The 21,600-nt window shown below is 35.7% G+C and overlaps 1 protein-coding gene across 1 annotated transcript in view; it reads left to right on the forward strand.

The window, feature by feature from the left end:
• The window catches only part of LOC149803958 (plexin-B-like), a 100,039-nt gene extending 97,261 nt beyond the window's left edge, over positions 1–2,778 (forward strand). Inside the window, exon 2 of the mRNA XM_089954025.1 lies at positions 1,600–2,778. Within this exon, the coding sequence (XP_089810151.1) occupies positions 1,621–2,778 (1,158 nt within the window). The 5' untranslated portion in view covers positions 1,600–1,620. The remainder of the gene's footprint in view (positions 1–1,599) is intronic.
• The last annotated feature ends 18,822 nt before the right edge of the window (positions 2,779–21,600 follow it).

A 21,600-nucleotide genomic window follows, 5' to 3' on the forward strand; every position in this document is an offset into this window, starting at 1 on the left:
TATTTCAAGTAGAATGTGGATGATTATGATTATGGTAGACAGATATTTCAAGTAGGATGTGGATGATAATGTTAATATTAGATTAATATTTTATGTAGAATTTGGATGATGATGCCCATCGTAATTGATCTTTTAAGTAGAATGTGGATGATAATGGTCATTGCAGATTGTTATTTCAAGTAGAATGTGGATGCTAATGCATATGGTAGATTGATATTTCAAGTGTAATGTGGATACTAATGCTCATGGTAGATTGATATTTCAGGTAGGATATGGATGATAATGCTCATGGTAGATTGATATTTGATATTTGATGTAGAATGTGGATGATAATGCTCATGGTAGATTTATATTTCAAGTAGAATTTGGATGATAATGTCCTTGGTAGATTGATAATTCAAGTAGAATGTGGATCATAATGCACATGATAATTGATATTTCAAGGAGAATGTGGATGATAATGTTCATTGTAGATTGATGTGTCAAGTATAATGTGGATGATAATTCTGATGGTAGATTGATTTTTCAAGTAGAATGCGGATGATAATGCTCATCTTACTTTAGCTGAATTACTACTGTTAATACTAGAGTCTCGTTTTGTTGGACAAGTCACATTTAAGGCTCGTAAACTAAAATATAATGATCTGTTAGGAGCAACTATGTATATGTCAACTTTTGAGAACAATATTCGATACCAATGTAGACCATAATTGGGCAACGAAAGACAAATGCACAATCCATTTGAAATTGTACCATAGGGACATCCTCACCGCATTGACCTACTCAAAACACTCATACCTCTGGGTGAACGTCAGGAATGAGTTTTGCACATATGTACACATATAAAACAATGTAATATAGAGTATCACTTTGTTTGTATTCTTCCAGAAAGTCAGATATGGTAGTTAGACATCATAGCAGAAGTAAGATGTAAGACGCCATAATCCACGAAATTCGTGTCAACTGATATTATTATTTTTACCTTGTATGTCATAAAAAGACGTTATGACACATCTCTTTGCACAAATCAACTATTGTAATATTAAGATATTAGATATTTACTAATCACTTTGATATAAGAACAATTCTTTAGAATAACACTTTTCTCCATTTGTCCCAAAAAATTAATGTGTCCTTTTTGTATTTAATGAATGTTGTTCAAGCGAAGTACTTTTTCCTTTAAGAATAACGGAAATACTTTATAAGTAATAGCAAAGATTTGTTTTAATTCACAACGAAATGTCTTGGATACCTCATTAGATTGTGATCACATATTTATGCGACCGAAGGGTTGTATAGCGGTCATTGCTCTTGGGCACGGAGATTTAATACTGCACTTTGGTGAAGTTTTGAAAGACAGACACAAATCCGGTCTTAGAAATAAATGTTTTTTCCCCCGTTCAGCCAGTTATCAGTGTCGTTTGCATCTCTTTCTTTTTCAAGGACTATGGTAACAAGCAGAAATGAAAGGCAGCATATTCAAGATCGGGTTGATGTAGATATTGTTACTAAAATACGTTGCTGTGAAAACATGGTCAAACTATTTATAGTCAGCAGGAATGGATATTTGCTTGCATGATTTCTTTTTTTTTCCTTCAGATAATGTGGTAACCAATACAAATGTTAGGCAGCACATTCAAGATGGGGCTACAACTGGTGCTATTGCTAGGAACCATTGCCATGACAAAAGGGATAGAAATTTATAAAGTCAACAAGTTTGAGATCGATTCCACCAAAGGACCATTTAGTCATATGATACTGGACAAGAATGCAGGAAATGTTTATGCAGGTGCGATGAACAATTTGTATCAGCTTTCATCAAACCTGACCTTGATAAAGAATGCAACAACGGGGCCAAAACATGACAATCCCAACTGCCCGCCATTGAACATAAATGCCTCATGTGATCAACCCCAAACGACAATGAATGCTTACAATAAGGCCTTGGTAATAGATTACAACAATAACAAACTAATTGTATGTTTAAGCGTATATCATGGCATCTGTGAAAGGTACAGTCTAAGTGACATCGACTCCAAGGATCCAGATATTTACGTTCCAGTTGTAGCAAATAATGCTACAAGCTCCACATTAGCATTTATTGCACCAGGACCGCTAGATGATTTCTCCCAGTCAGATGTTCTTTATGTCGCTGCCTCTAGAACCAACGCTGGACAGTCAGTATTCCACGATCTTGTTCCTGCAGTAGCTAGCCGCAGATTAGACACGTTTGATTTGCTTTACAAAGGCATAAATACAAGCTCTTCCAAAAGTATTATGGCTATGCACAGGGATTCATTCCCTGTTAATTACATCTATGGATTCAGTTCTAGTAACTTTAGTTACTTTGTTACTGTTCAGAAGAAGAATCCTACCACAGATTCCTACATTTCCAAGTTGATTCGTATCTCTCAGGCAGATAAAGATTACTATTCATATGCAGAAGTGGAGCTTAAGTGCATGTACAATGGCATCCTCTACAATCTTGTTCAGGCTGCTTATCTTGATGAGATGGACCCTTATGAAATAACTGTGTTTCATGAAGATGTTTTATATGTTGTGTGTAGCATTGGAAGCCCAAACACAGCCATTCCTGACAGTAACTCAGTACTTTGTATTTATCCACTGAGTACAGTTCGGAGGATATTTACTCAGAACATAAAGGCCTGTTTCAATGGGATAGAAAAAACTGGACCAGCTCATATTATAACAGAAGTTGCGTGCCAGAAAATGGACAGTGTAAGCTATTTCTTTCTTATTAATCTGTATACCAGCTGAGATAAAATTAAAATTAAATATTTCTTTACATTTGTTATGTCTGTATAGGTGCTCACGTTATCTTCATCACAACGTTTACACATTCTGAGGAATATTCATTACTACAAAAAAAAATATTAAAAAAGGATTGAACTAGTGTAACCATTTACTCATACATTATACGAGGTCATTATTGTTATTATTGTTGTTATATTATTAATATTATTATTATTATTATATTATTATTATTATTATTATTATTATTATTATTATTATTATTATTATTATTATTATTATTATTATTATTATTATCAAATTCTCATATATTCATAGTTTGATCTAGGATGTGATTTTGGATCAATGGGACAAGAAAGGTCACTCACAAATAAAAGAATTATCAACAACGCATAGTGTCAACGGAATCGACACTAATTTTGCCTTTCTCCACAGGCCTTTTGCTGCTTGTTCTGAATTCATCTCGGTGTATATATTATACATTATGTGGATGAGCGTTTGAACAACAGAGAGCAATGACATGGGGTGAGGAGTTACGTTAGATCGGTTGAATTAATCCTTGCTAGTGACTTCATATTTAACACAGTGATAAATGATATACATTCTCGCTATATGCAAAGATCTTCACAAGAGGTGTTTCATGAACATGCTGGTGACGTTTTTTAATTTCTCGAACATTTGACAAAATTATAATAAATTAAAATGATGTCATCCATTTAAAATGCTCCCTCTCTTACACCAGTGGAACCAATTGATTGAATGTTAGGTAATAATTATGTGAGAACATTGTGAAAGTAGAAAAGTGTACATTGTCTGCCAAAGGATAAGGCAATCGAGTGTAGCAATGGTGATTTTAAAAGTACACTATATATATATATTCATGAAGTGAATTTCATTTGCATGTCATTATATACTTGTTTGCAACACGATTCAGATTGCTATTCAAAGCAATTTCCTTAAGTCAAAAGAACAAATCAGCAGTTACTGCAAAAAGCTCAAAAGACCAAAACAATCTTTCTAAGTTTAAGTCACCTAGAGAAACATGTTAAGTAACTACATTAAACCTATCCCGCACAATCAAGCAATTATAAACAACTAATTTTGCTTTAAATCGAAGGAAGGATGGTCCTTTAATTGAATGTTGGGAACATGTTGATAAAGCATGGACTTCGTAAATCATTTTTGTTAATTTTGTATTTTCAGTATTGTAGCTTGCATCAAGTGAAATTAATACAATGTGGAGAATATTGTTTTTGTTATTTAAACAAGTAGACACCACACCAAATTTTGGTACGCCTAAACCTGTTCTGGACTAATTAAAACTATAACCGGGCATCGGTCCATATCCCTCAATCATGTATTAAACCTTCAATAATTCCTTTTTTATTACAATTACTTTTAGGTTCATTTTTCGTTATAACTTCCATGGGTTATTTAAAAACTCCCGATGTGGTGTCTCCTTTTAAGAAACACGATTGACCTTTCCTGATACAAACACTCAATGTATCAGTAATTAACAATCAGTATTATTACAGTCATTCAATATTGATGATGACTATTGTGGAACCTATGGCATCAACACCCCCATTGATGGAAGGACTCCCATACAAACAGAGGCAGCCATAACCTTCAATACCATAGCGTCTGCGGTGGCAGTCAAATCGGAATTTCTGCAAACCATGGCCTTTATTGGGACTGTGAATGGACATATTATCAATGTATGGAAACTGCACTACACCTTTATTTATGTTCCAATTGACAGTTAAGTACAAATAGTTTGTATGGGAATCTTGGCTCAAAAGTGGAGGGGGTTTAGTGGAAGAGCTGGGAGTAAATATGCTCTTTTCAGTTGCTGGTTAATTAAAACTAACATTTTCCACAAAAAATCACTTTCAAATTTAACGTTTGTACAATATAGCACTTTTCTTTCAAAATTCACTATATTGGGCCTTCATAAAATAAAATATAAAATATGCTGGAGAGAAAACTCCACTAACAACAAGATTTAAGAAAATCAATTTTCAAAAATGGTTTTACTTTTCTATCCTAATTTAAAACATATACACTGTTGTCTTATTTTTGTGATAATATAAAATGACTAAACTTAATTTTGTAATTTTTCTGCAATTTTTATATCGATTTTCTTTACACAAGGTAAACATGTAAATTGTTGTGTAGTCTTAAAGGGCAAGGAAGTTAGTGGAGTTTATTTTAAAGGGTGAAATAATATAACATTTGGTTCAAAAGTGATACAAAGACGAATTTTTGGTGCTGATTTTTCCCCCACAATTTATCACCAAAAATGATGAAAATAGGTACATTTCGAAAAGCTGGGCAAAAAAAACATGTTAGCAACAAATGCTTTTAAACAATGTTTGTGGCCAAATGTTCTAAATTCGACTATAGCATTTAAAACAAGACTGATCTAGAAATAAAACAAGTCCCTGATGAGCCATTATTCCCATATACTATACTACTTCTGAGCCAGGAATCCTATATACTATACTACTTAATCCCTTTTACAAAAATCATTTTCTTCTCAGCAACATTTTATACGTACAACGACAGAAGGAGCATGTTATGTTGTCTATCTTTCCGTCTGAGCGTTACCAATTTGTTTTCCAAATTATGACTTTAGTTGTCCACTATCTGTTATTATGAAACCTTGTGGATTACTGACGCTTAAAATACAGAAGAATCCTTTTGATTTAGGGTTACAGAAACAATGGCCAAGACACTGTGACTTAAAGAAGGAAAACATATTCCGCACAGTAACTTGACTTCTCCATCTTTTTATTCATGTGGCTTCGTTGTTAGGTGGTACCCATGGTAAGCAAACGTTCTATAAACTTTCTGTTTAAATGGTGAAAGACAAGATTGTGTGTATGTATGTGTGTGTGTGTGTGAGTCATATCGCTAAGATGTCTGCAGTGTGGAAGCTTATAAGTATGTCTAGAATGTCCAATGTTAAAGCTAAAAAAACATTAACACTCTACTCATACTTATACATAACACGTTGTTTGTATAAGGAAACACGTTGTTGAATATAACAGAACTTATATCTTATGATCTGAACAAGTAGAACAAAGTTAATCGACATTCAAAATAATAAACTGGAGATGTCAAGAATCTATTTTAAAAACTACGTAACTCTTGTGGGAATTTTATTTGGGGTTTTGAAGATAAAGACTTCCATCATAGTATAGATTTGTTTTAGTGTTTGTTTGTGCCATAACATGATGCGTTCCAAACATCATATATCTGTAGTCCAACAGACATCTGTAGACTTGATGCAGACTCAGCCAAATGCTTCTTCGGACGATTGGATGGTAAAATGTACAATCATAAATACAAAATCGAGAGTTCCTGATTAGCTGCAGAAAATTATCAAACTGATTGAAATTAATGAAAACCAAGATAGTTTTCTTTCAGTATACCATTTATATCAAACTTATTGTGTACATGATATCTATATATGCTTGAATAGTAATGAGTCTCATCAAGTGATACAACTTGCGCTATTATTTCCGGCATTCCGAAGGACATTAATTTGTGATATTTTTAATCATTATGTCAGTTTGAAATTTTGAATTCAGGTCAGGCCACATGTAGTTTTTATTATGATACATTATATATCACAGTTAGATCTATAACTGAAGTAAAAGAGGATAATTGCACGAAAGGAACACAATGATAACATAGGAGAAAAACATCGGCTAATCAATTAAAATTAGAAACATTTACATCCCATCCACCACACAAGTGGTCATATGCAATTTCTCTATTTGTATTTGAATCTGGTCAAATAAATTAATTGAAAGGTCTAATCTGCTCTGTGTGAGAGGATATACAAAATTTCAAAATCTTATGAAAGTTTACTGGTCAAGGTTTTCAAGAACTGCCAATTGTTCTGAAAGATTCGGACTTCCGAAGTCTTAACTGATGTTCCACAAAAGTTGTTTTTCTTTTCTCAATAGAAGGTACACATATTTTCTTTTAATAGAGGAATGATAGAAATGATGATGGTTTTGTTTTGGCTGAGACGTTTTATCGCACCACAGTGACATACACAAGAAAATCCAAATACAACACTATTTTCTGTGCCTGGGCAAGGTGTTCTTCATTTTCTTGCTATTTTTGCAAAAGGAATTGCTTTAACAACTCTTTACAATGTCAAATCTTGGCAGGAATTGTATGATCTGTGCAATCGGTGCCTTTTTCGGTGGGGAGGGGTCAGGTGTATTCGTCTTTGGTGCTTTCGGATTTTTTGTTTCAGTGTTCTTCACAGATCGCGAGATCAACAGTGAGCCATCATGTTATGTACTGTGATATGCAAATTGCACAACAAACAACTTAGTTGAAAAAATAAATGTATATCCATCCTCAGGTTTAAAAATAACAAGTTAACAACTAAATACAGCATAGTGAATATGTATACGTGTCATTGATTATCTGGTTATGCTGATATTTGTCGGAAACCTTGATATTAGTCAGGCTTTTGTTTGTAAGGTTTCTATCGATATATAATAGTATTTTGACCATAATTTCCTCAAATTGTCTCTGCATTTATATTTCATAGGAAATTTTCTTCTCCATGTTCGTTCGATCCTTTGGTTTCTGACACGACTCAAAATCTCTAAACTGAATATAATACTTTGTAAAGGTACATATTCAGAGGGCCCCGGGTGACATAGTGGTCTAATGAGGTTGCCTTTACCTCTCTATGCCATTGCACCTATGTATGCGTGGATTTGAGTCTCGGGCTCGGTCAATATTAAAATTAATAAAGCTTTCCAGTGGCTTCTCGTACGCGGTTTTCCCGGGTTCTTCCTCCACGAGCTATACCTGCCTCTATGAATATCATATCATCTGCTGAAAAATGGCGTTAAACCCAAGACAGTTAGCCAATATATTTTGAAAGGAACGTTCAGAAATGGAAATTTTTGACATCTTCACCAAACAACAAAAACAAAGCACATCGACGACATTTTCAAGAATACAACACATTCGTGCCACATTAATAAATCAAACTCACAGTTACGTTTGTAGTTGAATTTGTAGTACTTGGAAACTTAGTCCATATAAACTGGTAAAGAGGCTGACACATTTAGGAGTCACTCCACAACAGTGTCTTATCCAAATTTGATTTATGATTGTTGTATATCAGGGTTGCCCCTTATTCATTTCAATTGGATAATACACCTTCTGGGAACCCATAACATATATATGTAGTTCTTTTTAATCTTAAACCAATGTTGAACTTTTGAAATCCCATTTTGTTCCGATGAGTATTGTGTTACTAATACAATATCAATGTCTTTTTAGGAAGGTAATTAATGTTTCATGTATATCCCTGTTGACATTCAGAATGTGCAGTCACGTGATACCTCGCTTGAGAATATACCTGACTTTATCAACTGGGTCTAAAATTCAGATATGGTACACCTGCTGTTTATTAGGTTATAGGTTAAAATTTAATTAAAAAAACTATCCTTGTTCACTAGTTTGATGGGAAAATGACCCACATCATGCGGCTCTAATTTTGTTTTAGGCGTTTATATAAAGATTGTGATCAACTGAACTATTTCTTCCCATCTTAATATGAGTATTTTGGTATGAATTTTAGTTGTGTTCATTTATACTTTGAGAGGAAATATTTATTCATTGGAATTACCAATGCTCATTGGTATTTTGGAAAACAACACTTTTTTGGATTATTATGAATTCATTCAAAGACATTCTGGATTATATCATTTTGACACGTCAAACCTACTGGCACATCAGCATATTCAAGATTTGAATTCATTCGGAACATCACATAAATTCATTCAGAACACTCTATTTTGGATTTGTGATAGAAATTTTAGATTATTAGGATTTAACTCACCGTTCTGAGTTTCTTTTCAACTGTCACTTTGATTTATAGGGAAAAATAAATTAATTCTGCTGAATTTTACCAACCTTGTTGGTTTCACTTGGTTTATTTTTGTATGTCAAGACCATAGAGTTTAAACAAATGTTTCACTAGAATGAGTATAATAATAATAATAATAATAATAATAATAATAATAATAATAATAATAATAATAATAATAATAATAATAATAATAGTAATAATGATAATAATGTAAACTTGGTTTAGCACCTAATCTTTAGAAGCTTTAAGCGATTTACAATATTCTAAACACATAAAACACAAATATACATTGACAACATTACGAAAACAAACTGCATGAAATTACGAAACAAAATCATGCTGACAATAGCTAGATAAGTATATATCATTGTCTTTAAGTCTATACCTGTACTCAACATAGTTGAGTTTATTAGCACTCTTGAATGAGATCACACCGTCCTTGTGTCTAAGGTCAATGGGCAATTCATTCCACATTGTTGGGCCCTGATGCTCAAAAGAACATTGATCCTATGATTTCGTTTTAACAATGGGGACAATGAGATTACGGGTTTCGGAAGAATATCGTATGCTTTTAGGTTGAGTGTACACATGGACGAGGGCAGACAGGTATATTGAACTGGAGCTAGTCAACAAAATGTAGCATAGTGAACAGATCTTGTGTTTGATTCTTAATGGAACGGATAGCTAGACGAAGTTATAGAGCATGGGGAAGTGAACTCAATTCTTTATACTGTGATAATTATCCGTGCATCTTTGTTTTGAACTTTTTCAAGCTTCTGAAGTAGATACTGATACAAACAATATAGAAGTGACCAACAATCGTCCAGTTTAGAAAGTACTAAGGAACACAAAAGTGTTATAATGGCATCAGCCGAAAGAAAATTGCGAATGGTGCTGATACGTCTCAGCTCCAGATTGCAGGTTTATGGCATGTTGGTGTAATGAGAGAATACTGTCGAGACTAACACCTATAGTTTGTAATGGCTGTGTGAATTTAATGTTGGTATTGCTAATCCTTATTGTTTGAGATAAAGGATGTGAGAAGGTCTTTGTTTTGGTGCCCAAGATGGCTTCAGTTTTATCATCATACAGCTTGTTACATGTCATCCATGACACACATGGGAAATGCTCCTCTCTACGCCTTGGATGGTAGCCGCAACTTCGGCTAGGAAGCTCGATTTGTATATTTAGTGTCATCATCGTAATTTTGGTAAGACCCTGGGTGTCGGTCAATGAAATCCGAGAACGACTGAGTGTACATATTGAAGAGACAGGGGCTATAAACAGAACTAAACGGAACACCACATCATAGATCAACTGGCCTGGACTGTTTTCAATTTACCAACACAATTCATGTATTGTTGACTAAATAGGACTTGAACCATTATAAAGCTGTATCGCGACTACTTCATACATGGTTGAGACGATGGCATACTATAACATTGTCTATAAATGCCGCAGACAGGTCAAATAGGGTGAGGACTGTAATCTTTCCACTATCCATAGCGAATACAAGGTAGTTAACTACTCTCAGAAGGGTATTTTCAGTATTATTGGGAGGGCGATATGTGAACTGTACATCGCGAAAGATAGTATAGGAGATCTGATGAGATAAAATTTGGATAAAAAACATTATGTAAGAATTTTTTACATGAATTTGAGATTAGAAACAAGGATGTAGTTCTTTAGAGAGTCATAGTCTTGTCAAGCGTCATATTCTTTAACAGAGGATTTACAATGGCAGTTTTGAAAAAAGAAGCGAAGCAGCAGAGAGGGTGAACCGATCTCATTTTATAAGCGTTAATTTACTAAACTAAGGCTTAGACAAAAAAAAACAAAAGAACGAAAAAAAAAATAAAATAAAATACGCTGATAACGTGAAACCGAGGCTTCTAACTTTCCGAGCGTCTCCCTGGAGTTAGCTTCCTGTTACATTTTTTCGCCTCGTCGTTTTCGAAAAACATATCGTAAGTTTTACTACGTTGACGCATCATCGTGGTCACACCCTCTCTGCTGCTCTCAATTAAAATTATTGTTATAACAAATAATGGCACCAGCGTTGGAGTCTTATACAGCTAGATTAGCACGAGAGCGATTAGAAACAATACAAAAAATTCTTCCCGTGAGAGATTCTTTTCAGGAAAAAAAACTACAAGAACGACACGAATCTCAAGTTGAATACGCAGAAGACACAGCACAGTTATTAAACCAGTCAGAGAAGTTACTGAAAAGTCGTAAGGGCCATTAAGGAGGATCTTCTTCCAGTATTAAAACAAAATGCTGAACAAACTGCAGAAATAGCAAAAGAAACTAAAAAAACCAAACAAAAACAATTTTAAAAAAAAATCTTCCAATTGATATAGTTGCTGCACAGCCTCCACCTGTCGATGAAGAAATACTTGAAGGTATTGACAAAGTTCGTATTGAAATTGCCAACAAAAAACAAGATCTTTCACATATACCTAAGGTAAGAAGAGAAAATATGGAATTAACTGAAACATTTAATAAGGGTGTTATTGAAGAACTTAATACAATTAAAGAAAGTGATCTTCCTCGAGCTACGGTTAATAGTTTGCTCAAAAATCGAATATTTTAAAACCTGCGCATGTTTCCAAAAATAACACTACGTATGCTAAATGGATATATCGCTTGCATCATAACAAACCTCAGGCAAGAATTAGTGATACAAAGATATCGAAATTTTAGAGCAGAAATAGATAGAATAGTTGCTGAAGAAATTTTATAGCATCATCAAGCACCACCTCCCTATTCAGCACAGCTATTACATTCTAAGCAAGATCCTTCCTATGAATTTCCTCCTCCACCGCCATCTCCACCACCGCAACAAAAACCCTCTCCTGTTGAAATGTTTAATGATCGTAATCGTCAGCGGTCTGCTAAAATTACTAGCATTGGTGCTCTTGGGTATAGAAACAGAAAAAAAAATTAAAACATGAATTTAACAAACCGGATATAATGAATCCAAAAGATTGGGTTCCTTTAGTATTTTCTGCTGCTAAAGAAATTACCAAATGATGATATAACTCATCCAGAATATAACCTGTTTTTACAAGATGTGAACAATCTTCTACAAGAGCGAAGAGAAAAAATGCAACAAGAAATATTTTCTCAACAGCAACAGATTTCGTCACAAACACAATTACAACTTCCTCCACCGCTGCAGCATATAGAGCAACAGCGACAACAACAAACAGGGGATGAGGATTTTATTGCTAAACTGCTGAGGGAGGATGAACCTCCAAAAACGGGAAGTGGTCTTGTTACTTGTCCCAACAATATTCTCGATGACGTACAACGACTAGAAGTTCTCATAGGAGGTGAACGAGCGGGTAATAATTCTCCGGAAATAAATAATAATGAAGCAGCTGATATTTGTCAACGGTTATTTACAGGTGGTATCATGGATATTAGTGTTTACCATGAGCTTATCGATGTACTCGTTGACGCCCTTGACTAAGTGACTCGTTGTCACCATGATTAGATAAGATGATAGCATACAATAGTCAGCGTATACCTGTAATCGTCAGAGTACTAAACTCACGATTACCAACCAGCAGAGCGGTTTATGGTTATGGACTTGGTGATGTTGTTCAGGGATTATTTAAAAAGTTAGCTCCAAAGGTAGCACCTGTTGCAAAACAATTATCGATGAAAGCTATTGACGTTGTTCGTGATAAAGCTCCTGGTGTAATCGGCCACGTTGCTGGTAAGGCAATCTCGGCAATCAAAGAAACACTAGCACGATTAATATGGCAAAAACCACAACCAGTAAAATTACCAAGCACTGAAGTCTTGCCTGCAAATGTCAGCAAAATAATACATCAAGCCGAAAATAAAAAAACTTGCGACCTTAATGGATCAGCGGGATAGTGAAGTATAAAAGAATATTGTTTCAAGTTTGATATTAGGAAGCGGGGTTTCCTGACGGCGTTAATCCTCGTGTTAGACGAAAATAATTATAATAAAAATGTTTAAATACATATCCGACATAGCATTTGAAATGGAAGCACCAGTCCATAAAGATGAGTCTCCAATTGAGTATCAATTGTATTTTTAAGTCGCACGACTACCAAATCAGCGTGGAAGAATTTAATTACAACTCCATGATAAAAGCAAATATTGTTTAGCCGCTGAGGCTTTTATTGAGGTAGAAGATGAAATTATAAAAACCGATGATACTGAGTATGCAAATGAAGTACTAGTTGGCTTTGTCAACAACGGAATCATGGCATTATCTGATAGCGCCACTTATATGATTGATGGAAAAAACATCGAGACAATTCAGAAAGACGTTGACGTTGCTACAACGATAATCGGATTGGCAAGATACTCTGATGACTTTACAAAATCAGCTGCCCCACAATAATGTTAGTGAAAGACACTATCAATGCCCCTAACGACGATCATTATAATATAAGACGGCCAAGAAATTTTGCCAAGAACGCTGACACTGATGTGGAGCCGGTGGTTCATGGATTTAATCGAGAATTTAACCTAGGATTTTCAACACGCCGAGCAATGTTCGGGGTCGTAGAAATTTGTCATGCGCAAGTTCACTGTCACATATCTTTGGACTTTGTAGAAATGTTAGAAAAATTATCTTTGGAGCTAAACACACATTCCCCTTGTGAGAAAGGCTACCGACGATGATGCTATCTGGAGACTTATGGGTGATGATGGTAAAATAATGCTGACAAAACTTTCGTTGTGGATGCTGGTAATGACTCCAACGATCGAAGAAAAACAGTGACTATTTTCTTTTATGGACACAGATAGTAAATCACTACTGTCATGGTCGACAACAACCACGGATAGCATGCAAAGTAACGTTAACGGAGTATTGACGTGGCACATTGCATTACAGCAAGGCGATTATGCACCGCGACATATCTTTATTGCTTTTCAGGAGACTGCGCGATTAAACTCCCAATCTAGTACCCATATGATATTTGACAGAGTGGGTGTTAGCCAGGTTTCTTTACGGATAAATGGACAACAAGAGCCGACAGAAAACACACTACCGAATTATGATCAAAATCGTATAGCGTGTATACCATAGGTTAATGACGTTTATGGGGCGCGATCAAAACGTAGATACCGGTTTATAAATCTCACAGATGGATTTTAAAAATCGATATCCGATCTATTACTTTTCACTGTAGCATCTTGATTGATCCAGACAACCTGTCTTTGATGTACACTTCAGAAACAGCGTGAATACAGGTGTTGGTGGTGCTAATTATAGAGCAATCGTGGTTATACTCAGAGACAAGGCAATGTTATTTGAATGTGCTGGTGGAAAAAATGCGAATTGTTGATGCACCAGTAGAAAATATGTAACTTGCGGTGATTCAAAAGCACGGATATAAGCATAAAATGTCATCTTATCATCATGTTAGTGTCAGTCTGACTCCTGGTTAGATAAAAAAAACTTCAAATTGCATCAGTAAAAACACAGGAACTACAGTAACGCTAAAAAAGCTTCAGATTAAAGGCGGTCAAAAATAAAACTATCGTTGACAGGCCGCCAACTTAAACATCCTAGTAAAGTAAAAAAATCCATGACTGGGATACGACTTGAACTTTCCTCCGGTGCCATTAAAGATACTGCTAAAGTAGGCGGTATATTTCCACTCCTCGCAGCAATACAAACCTGATAGAAGCTGCAGCTGCGGCCGTTGCAAAAGCGGCCGCGTTAGGTGCTATTTTAAGAGCTGCTGCAATTGCAAAAAAAAAAAAAAAAAAAAAAACAACGGAAAAAGATTAAGACTTCCAGGAAGTCATCGAGGAAAAGGTCTGATTTCACTGATGTCAAATGTTGATTTACTTGATTATTCTAAGCAACTAAAATTTAAAAACGTTAGAGGTGTTTTTATGTCCGATCAGTTACCTCAGCGACCAAACAACACCGTGTAGGGTATTATTAATTTCGATAATAGTACCGGTGCAAGAGCTCATTGGGTAGCATACGCGATTCATCCTCGTGAAATTATTTTTTTTATTCGTATGGGCTAGCTCTGCCGCAGGAATTAATCAGCTATGTCACGTCGTACAAAATACCGGTTTGCTATTCAACGCTACCAACACAAACACCAACCGATCCACCAATAAGCGGCCTAGAAGCAATTGATGTACATGTCGCTATTTCAAAGACGCCATCGTTACCACCTCACACAGTTGTGCACATTTATATAAGTGCGTCGTTTGTAAATAATGGTACATATTTACGGAAGATCCCACGGTGATACTACTAAGAGTAAAAAAAGTTCGACGAAATAGATTTGTCAAATTACGATACTAAAGAATAACTCGCTGATATCATGAACCTCTCTGTGGTTGACCGAGATGAGGTAGTTGTTTTTTCAGGATAAATACGGCGTAATATCAAATGGAATGATACAGTTCGCAGAGTTCTCGGTGCTACCACGGATAACATTCCAATATTTACTGACGGGGGTAGAATCAGAAACTCAAACATATCGTTTACAACCATAGGAGATGAAATTGCAAGAAGCGTTACTAATCATTTGAACAATACCGGTGACACAATGACAGGTGAACTCAGCATTAACGGAAACAAAATAGTCGTGCTAAGAGATTCAACATCCGACGAAGATGCGGCAACAAAAACATATGTGGACAACGCAGATGGTAAATTATCTACGCTGCGAGCCTGGTACTACGTTCGAGTAAATATGTTCACGAATCTTCGTAGAAATGTTAGAAAAATTAATGAAACCGCAGAGGAATTATTTGGTACTCCGTTGACTGCTGACGTGAAACTGTCTGATATCAAGACGAATATTAAAACGATTAAAAAAAACACTTGAAGATGTTTTAAGTGGACTTCCTGATATTGTTAACAAAATTAATCTGACTAAAATTCCTCACAAGCAGATCACCAATATAGTATACCCAGTGTCAGCGGGATTCTCAAAATGGTCAAAGTAAAATAATAATAACAACCATACCGCGGAAGTCACTGGTGTGTACAGACTGTCCGTGTTCAGCGCTGCAAAATTTAGTATATACACTACAGAGTAGTGTCTGTTGTGCTAACTAGCGGATGTGAAGAAACATTGATACTGGAAGCAGCTGATAAGAAATTAACCGCAGCATCTTGCTGGTGGTGTCTGTAATTTGTTGCTGAAACACCTCAATTGGTTACTGTGTAAAGTATCATGGGCATTTCAATCGACGTTCAAAAATTTATAATTGATCACGTGCGTGATTGGCAAATAACGTTGAAAACCAGCATTGTTTTAATGACGTCTAGGGGGCGCGATCAAAACGTAGATACCGGTTTACATATCTCACAGTTGGATTTTAAAAATCGATATCCGATCTATTAATTTCATTGGAGCATCTTTACTTATCCAGACAATCTGTCGTTGATATACACTTCAAGGCCAGCGTTAATTCAGGCTCTGGTGGTGCTAATTACAGAGCAATAGCGGTTATACTCATCGACAAGGCAGAGTTGCTTGAGGGTGCTGCTTGTAAAATGCAAATTGTCGATGCTCCAGTAGAAAATATGTAACTAGCGTTGATTAAGAAGTACGTTATAATCATAAAATGTCATCATATCATCATGTTAGTGTCAGTCTGACTCCTGGTCAGATTAAGAAACTTCAAACGGCATCAGTTAAAAAAACAGAAACTACAGCAACGCCTAAAAACCGTCAGATTACAGGCGCTCAAAATAAACTATCGTTGATAGGCCGCGAACTTAAACATCTTAATAAAGGCAAACAATCCAAGACTGGAATACGACTTGAACTTTCCGCCGGTGCCATGAAAGATACTGCTAAGACAGGCGGTACATTTCCACTTCTTGCGGCAATACCAGCCTGATATACTGTTGAGCAGTTGAAACAGTGGTCGCGTTATGTGGTGTTGGAACAGCTGTTGAAATGGCTATGAAAAAGAAACAGGAAAGGGTTCAAGACTTCTATGAACTCATCGAGGAACACTTCGTTGAGTTTACTGATGTCAAATGTTAACTTACTTGATGCCGCTAAGCAGCTAAAAAAACGTAGGTGTTTTTTATGCGCTTTCAGTTACTGCAGCGACCAAACAACATCGATAAGGGTATTATTAATCTCGATACTAGTACCGGTGCAGGAACTCATTGGGTAGCATACGCGATTGATCCCCGTGGAATTATTTATTTTGACTCGTATGGGCTAGCTCCACCGCAGGAATTCATCAGCTATGTCGAGCCGTACAAAACCCCAGTTTGGTATTCAACGCTACCAACACAAACACTAACCGATCCACCAATATGCGGCCGTGAAGCGATTGATGTACTTAACACTATTTCAAAGACGCCATCGTTACCACCTCACAAAGTTATGCACAATTATACAAGTGCATCGTTTGTGAATAATGGTAGATATTTACCGAAGATCCAGTGGTGATAGTACTAAGAGTAATTTATTTTTCGACGAAATAGATTTGTCAAATTAAGCGACTAAACACGAACTTGATGATATCATGAACCTCTCTGAAGTTGACCGAGATGAGGTTGTTGTTTTTCTGGATAAATACGGCGTAAAATCAAATGGAATGATATAGTTCGTAGAATATATCATTTACAACCATCAGAGATTAAATTGCAAGAAACGTTGCTAATCGTTTCAAGAATACCATTGACACAATGACAGGTGAACTCAGCATGAACGGAAATAAAATAGTCTTGCTAAGAGATCCAACATCCGACGAAGATACGGCACAACAAAATACGTGGTCAACGACGTACGTGTGAATATGTTCACGAATCTTCGTGAAAAGTTTTAGAAAAATTAATGAAACCGCTGAGAAATTCTTTGGTACTCCGTTGACTGCTGATGTGAAACTCTCTGATATCAAGACGAATATTGAAACGATTAAAAACACACTAGAAGATGTCGTAAGTGGAATTCCTGATATCTTTAACAAAATTACTCTTATTAAAGTTCCTCACAAGCAGCTCACCAATATAGGTTACACAGTGTCATCGGGATTCTCAACATGGTCACAGTAAAATAATACTATCACACATACCGCGGAAGTCACAGGTGTGTACAGACTGTTTGTATTCAGCGCTGCAAAATAAGTTTTCCGGAGTTGTGCATGTTGTGTTAAACCGCATTATTTTGCTGGTGCTGTCTGGAATTCGTTGCTGAAACACCTAAATTGATTGTTGTATAAAGTATAATGGGCATTTCAATCAGCGTTCAGAAATTTAGAACTGATCAAATGTGTGATTGGCAAATAACGTTGAACAAATCATTGACAAATATACAACGAAAGTTAAAATACCTAAGACATGGAGTTCTCATTGATGTCATTGTGTACTCGGTATCTACACTCGTTGCGTCCACCCGTGTGGTGTTGTCAGCGATAACACCAGTGACAGTTGTAAAATTATATACGGCATCGAACGCGTATTCTAAATTGTTGTCGATGATATCATCAAGCCTTAACGCTACAACGATATCAGATTCCGAACTTGATGTGATGCTTAAGATATACAATGAAGTCATTGATTTGGAAAATGGAAATTTAAATAATGACAGAACTACTCAGCAGATAGCAGCAAATACAACCCCGTTTAAAACCACGATGATATCAGTAAACTTCACTAACCCTGAATTTAGCATTAATTTTCAACCGCGATTCTGGCAATAGAAATCGGCCTTGCGCAGTTACGAGTTGGCCAAATATCCGGTCCAGATGATTGGTGAACTACAATCAAATAATTCGTTGGTGTCTGCAAATAAAAATGAAGATGATGGATCACCTGACTGGGTAGTTGTTATCAAATCGAACAGATCAATGATGAATTTCAACGTATAATAAAAATATCACGGGGAAAGACTCCATGATAGCCATACCAGTACACGAACCAACACTATCGTCCGCAATTGAAAAGATTCCCCGGATTACGTCGTTGATATATATCAGTCATCAATCAGAAGTGTTTTAGGATGGCCTGAAGTTGTTCCACCAGCGCCTATGATACAACCTGAACCCAAACGGTCTGATTTTACGACCGATAACCAATCATATTGGGAAATTAACCCATCATACAAAAATCATTTACTTGCCATACAAAATGAAGCGGTGTTAGAAACTAAATTTGACTTAATTAATAAGGATCTTGTAACCTAGGATTTGAGCCATATCTACTTGCCTAAGTGATATTATTAAATATTTTGAAATCATTAATCAAGAACATAAAATACAACGAGAAAAACGGCAACAAAGATTCACTGAATATCTTTTTGATATAAAACGTTCGCGCAAGAAAATCGTTAAACAAATATAAATATTAAATCAGCTCATATCTGATATGGAATATCTTAACCAAAGAATGATTCAGGAAACAATTAATTATGCTGACGATATAAATCGTCATAAACAAACATTTTTAGATGCATATTCAGTAACAGAGGCAGATCTACCGCATTATAAACTTCCCGGGCATAACGCAGACGAACTAAAGAAATTGCTGAGCGATCTTATCAACGACAAAAATACCTGAGTCATGGAGAAAAATATTCCCACCACCAACTGTTATCAGGTATAATAATGACCCATACGGACAAGGCCGTCATATTTCTCCGGGAATTGTAAATAAAATATAACCTCAACGTTCGCTGTCGATCTTGTTTGTGATGCAATTGATGGCAGCTATGAGACAAACACAGAGATATAAATTTAAGCACAGCAAGGATATATCTTATACTTTTACACCACACGTCCCACCCGGATATATGATTGTGCAAGAACCAATTAACTCGGTTTATCTACGAGGTCATACTCCGCTATTATCAAGAATAATTCCAAACTAACTGACCAGAGGAATACTTTTTTCACCTTCGTGGAGAAGTATTGAGTCTGAATCTAGATTTAAAATCCTAAAAATCTACGATTGTTGTCTCCCATTGATAATAAAATTAAGGGAACAGCTCATACCTGAAAAAATGCCACTGACGTGTGATACACAAGAAAAACAATAAAAAAGATATTCCTCGTCCTTGTCCTTGAAAAAATCAAGGTAGTGGATATTTTATTTACTGACAACTCGACTGAAACCAGTAAGAGAACGAGTAAAATCTGACATACTTTCACTTTCATTTCCACGAATGAGTCTAACTTTCATTTTGATTACCACTGACAGTTTCTGATATAATTTTTCTTAATTGTCTTATGGGAGTATTGATTGTCTTTTATTCTTCGTATTCACGAGACAGTTCTGATCTATTTTTTTCTATTGCGAGAAAGAGAGAGAGAGAGAGAGATAGAGAGAGAGAGAGAGAGAGAGAGGGACGAATTCCCTCACTTCACTTTCTTTTACTGTAGCGAACGATTGAAATATACCCCCATGAATTCGATTTACGAACCTGTATTTTGATGATAGCTTGCATCCACATTCATATTTACTTTCTTGTAATGTTTTAAAATCAGAAATATTTTTTCAGGATTTTGTCCAGCATATATATTTATGCCGTTTTTTTCTAAGTTTAATAGCAGAAATAATATCATTGATATTTTCGTAATTCATTATATACTGAATATACGTTTAGAAGAAAAATATTGTTCACACTTATGTGAATTTCTAGATTGCCATATGACATCCTAGCAAGTCCAGAAGGGTGCTTTTTTCACACTACGGACAACAACACCCCATGTGAGCTATTTGATAGCCATATGACAGTCTAGCAGGTTCAGGGGCACGACACAAAACCCCAATGTGAACTCCTAGATTGTTTTTTATACTAAAGACAACACAACCCCCATGTGAACTCCTAGATTATCAAACAACTGTCTAGCAGGCTCAGAGGGTGTGTTTAGTGGAGGACAACACAATACAAATCTTAATTCTAAATCTTAATTCTAAGGAGGACGCAACCCAACCCCCATGCGAGTCCCTAGATTATTAAACAACAGTCTAGCAAGCTATGATGGCGTGCTTGCACTAAAGATGGCACAATGTCTGTGTGAATCCCTAGATTGCCATATGACAGTCTAGCAGGCTCAGGAAAATATATTTACAGTAAACCTTAATTCTAAGGAGGGCACAATACATGCAGTATATACAATTTTAATTAAGGACGGCACAGTACATATGGTATATACAATTAATAAAGGACGGTACAATGCATAAATCGTATCTAAGGACAGTACAACATACGCGGGAGCCATTACAGTAGCTCCCGCAATGGGCCTGGCTTACTTGCTGTTTGTATTCTCAATTTGCCTTAGTTATAATCGAAAAGAAATATAGATGAAACAGAAAATCCGATGGATTCAGTAAAACGAGAATATTGTTTCTGAAAACAAAACATCATTTATCCTTAATAAAAGATTACACCTGCCTTTACTGGTAATCTTAGTTAGAAATTAACGGAGATAACTATTAATTCCTTGAAAATAATGAAACCGCTCTCTTGAGACCGTATTCATTTACTTCCGATTTTATCGAATTAACATTATAGTAATAGGTTTGTCTTTTGTGTTCCACCAAATCCTTCGAAAATCGATTTGATTTTTTCCAACCATTAGATTATGTCACTTTTAGGAATACCGAACCCCAAGAAAGTCCGGAAGAGAGAATTAACCACAATAAAATATTTATTTAAAAATATTCTGAAATGTATCGCCCTTGACAGAGTCAAGGATAAAATCAGGGACAATGTCAAGGGAACAACAATAATTCTATCAACCACATTATATATCCGCGGCAGAGTTATCTCCGTTGACTTTGTCAAGGATATATTCCGTATCTAATACAAACGGGATGTATTCAAATTAAATCCATTGTTCATGCTTTTCTGAAAAGGTAAATTTGGTTATTTTATCTGCTACACGTCGTACTGAAGGCATGCAGAAACCGAAATACT

This window comes from Sinohyriopsis cumingii, chromosome 3 (genome assembly GCF_028554795.1).
Source record: "Sinohyriopsis cumingii isolate HCF-2022 chromosome 3, ASM2855479v2, whole genome shotgun sequence".
NCBI lineage: Eukaryota > Metazoa > Mollusca > Bivalvia > Unionida > Unionidae > Sinohyriopsis > Sinohyriopsis cumingii.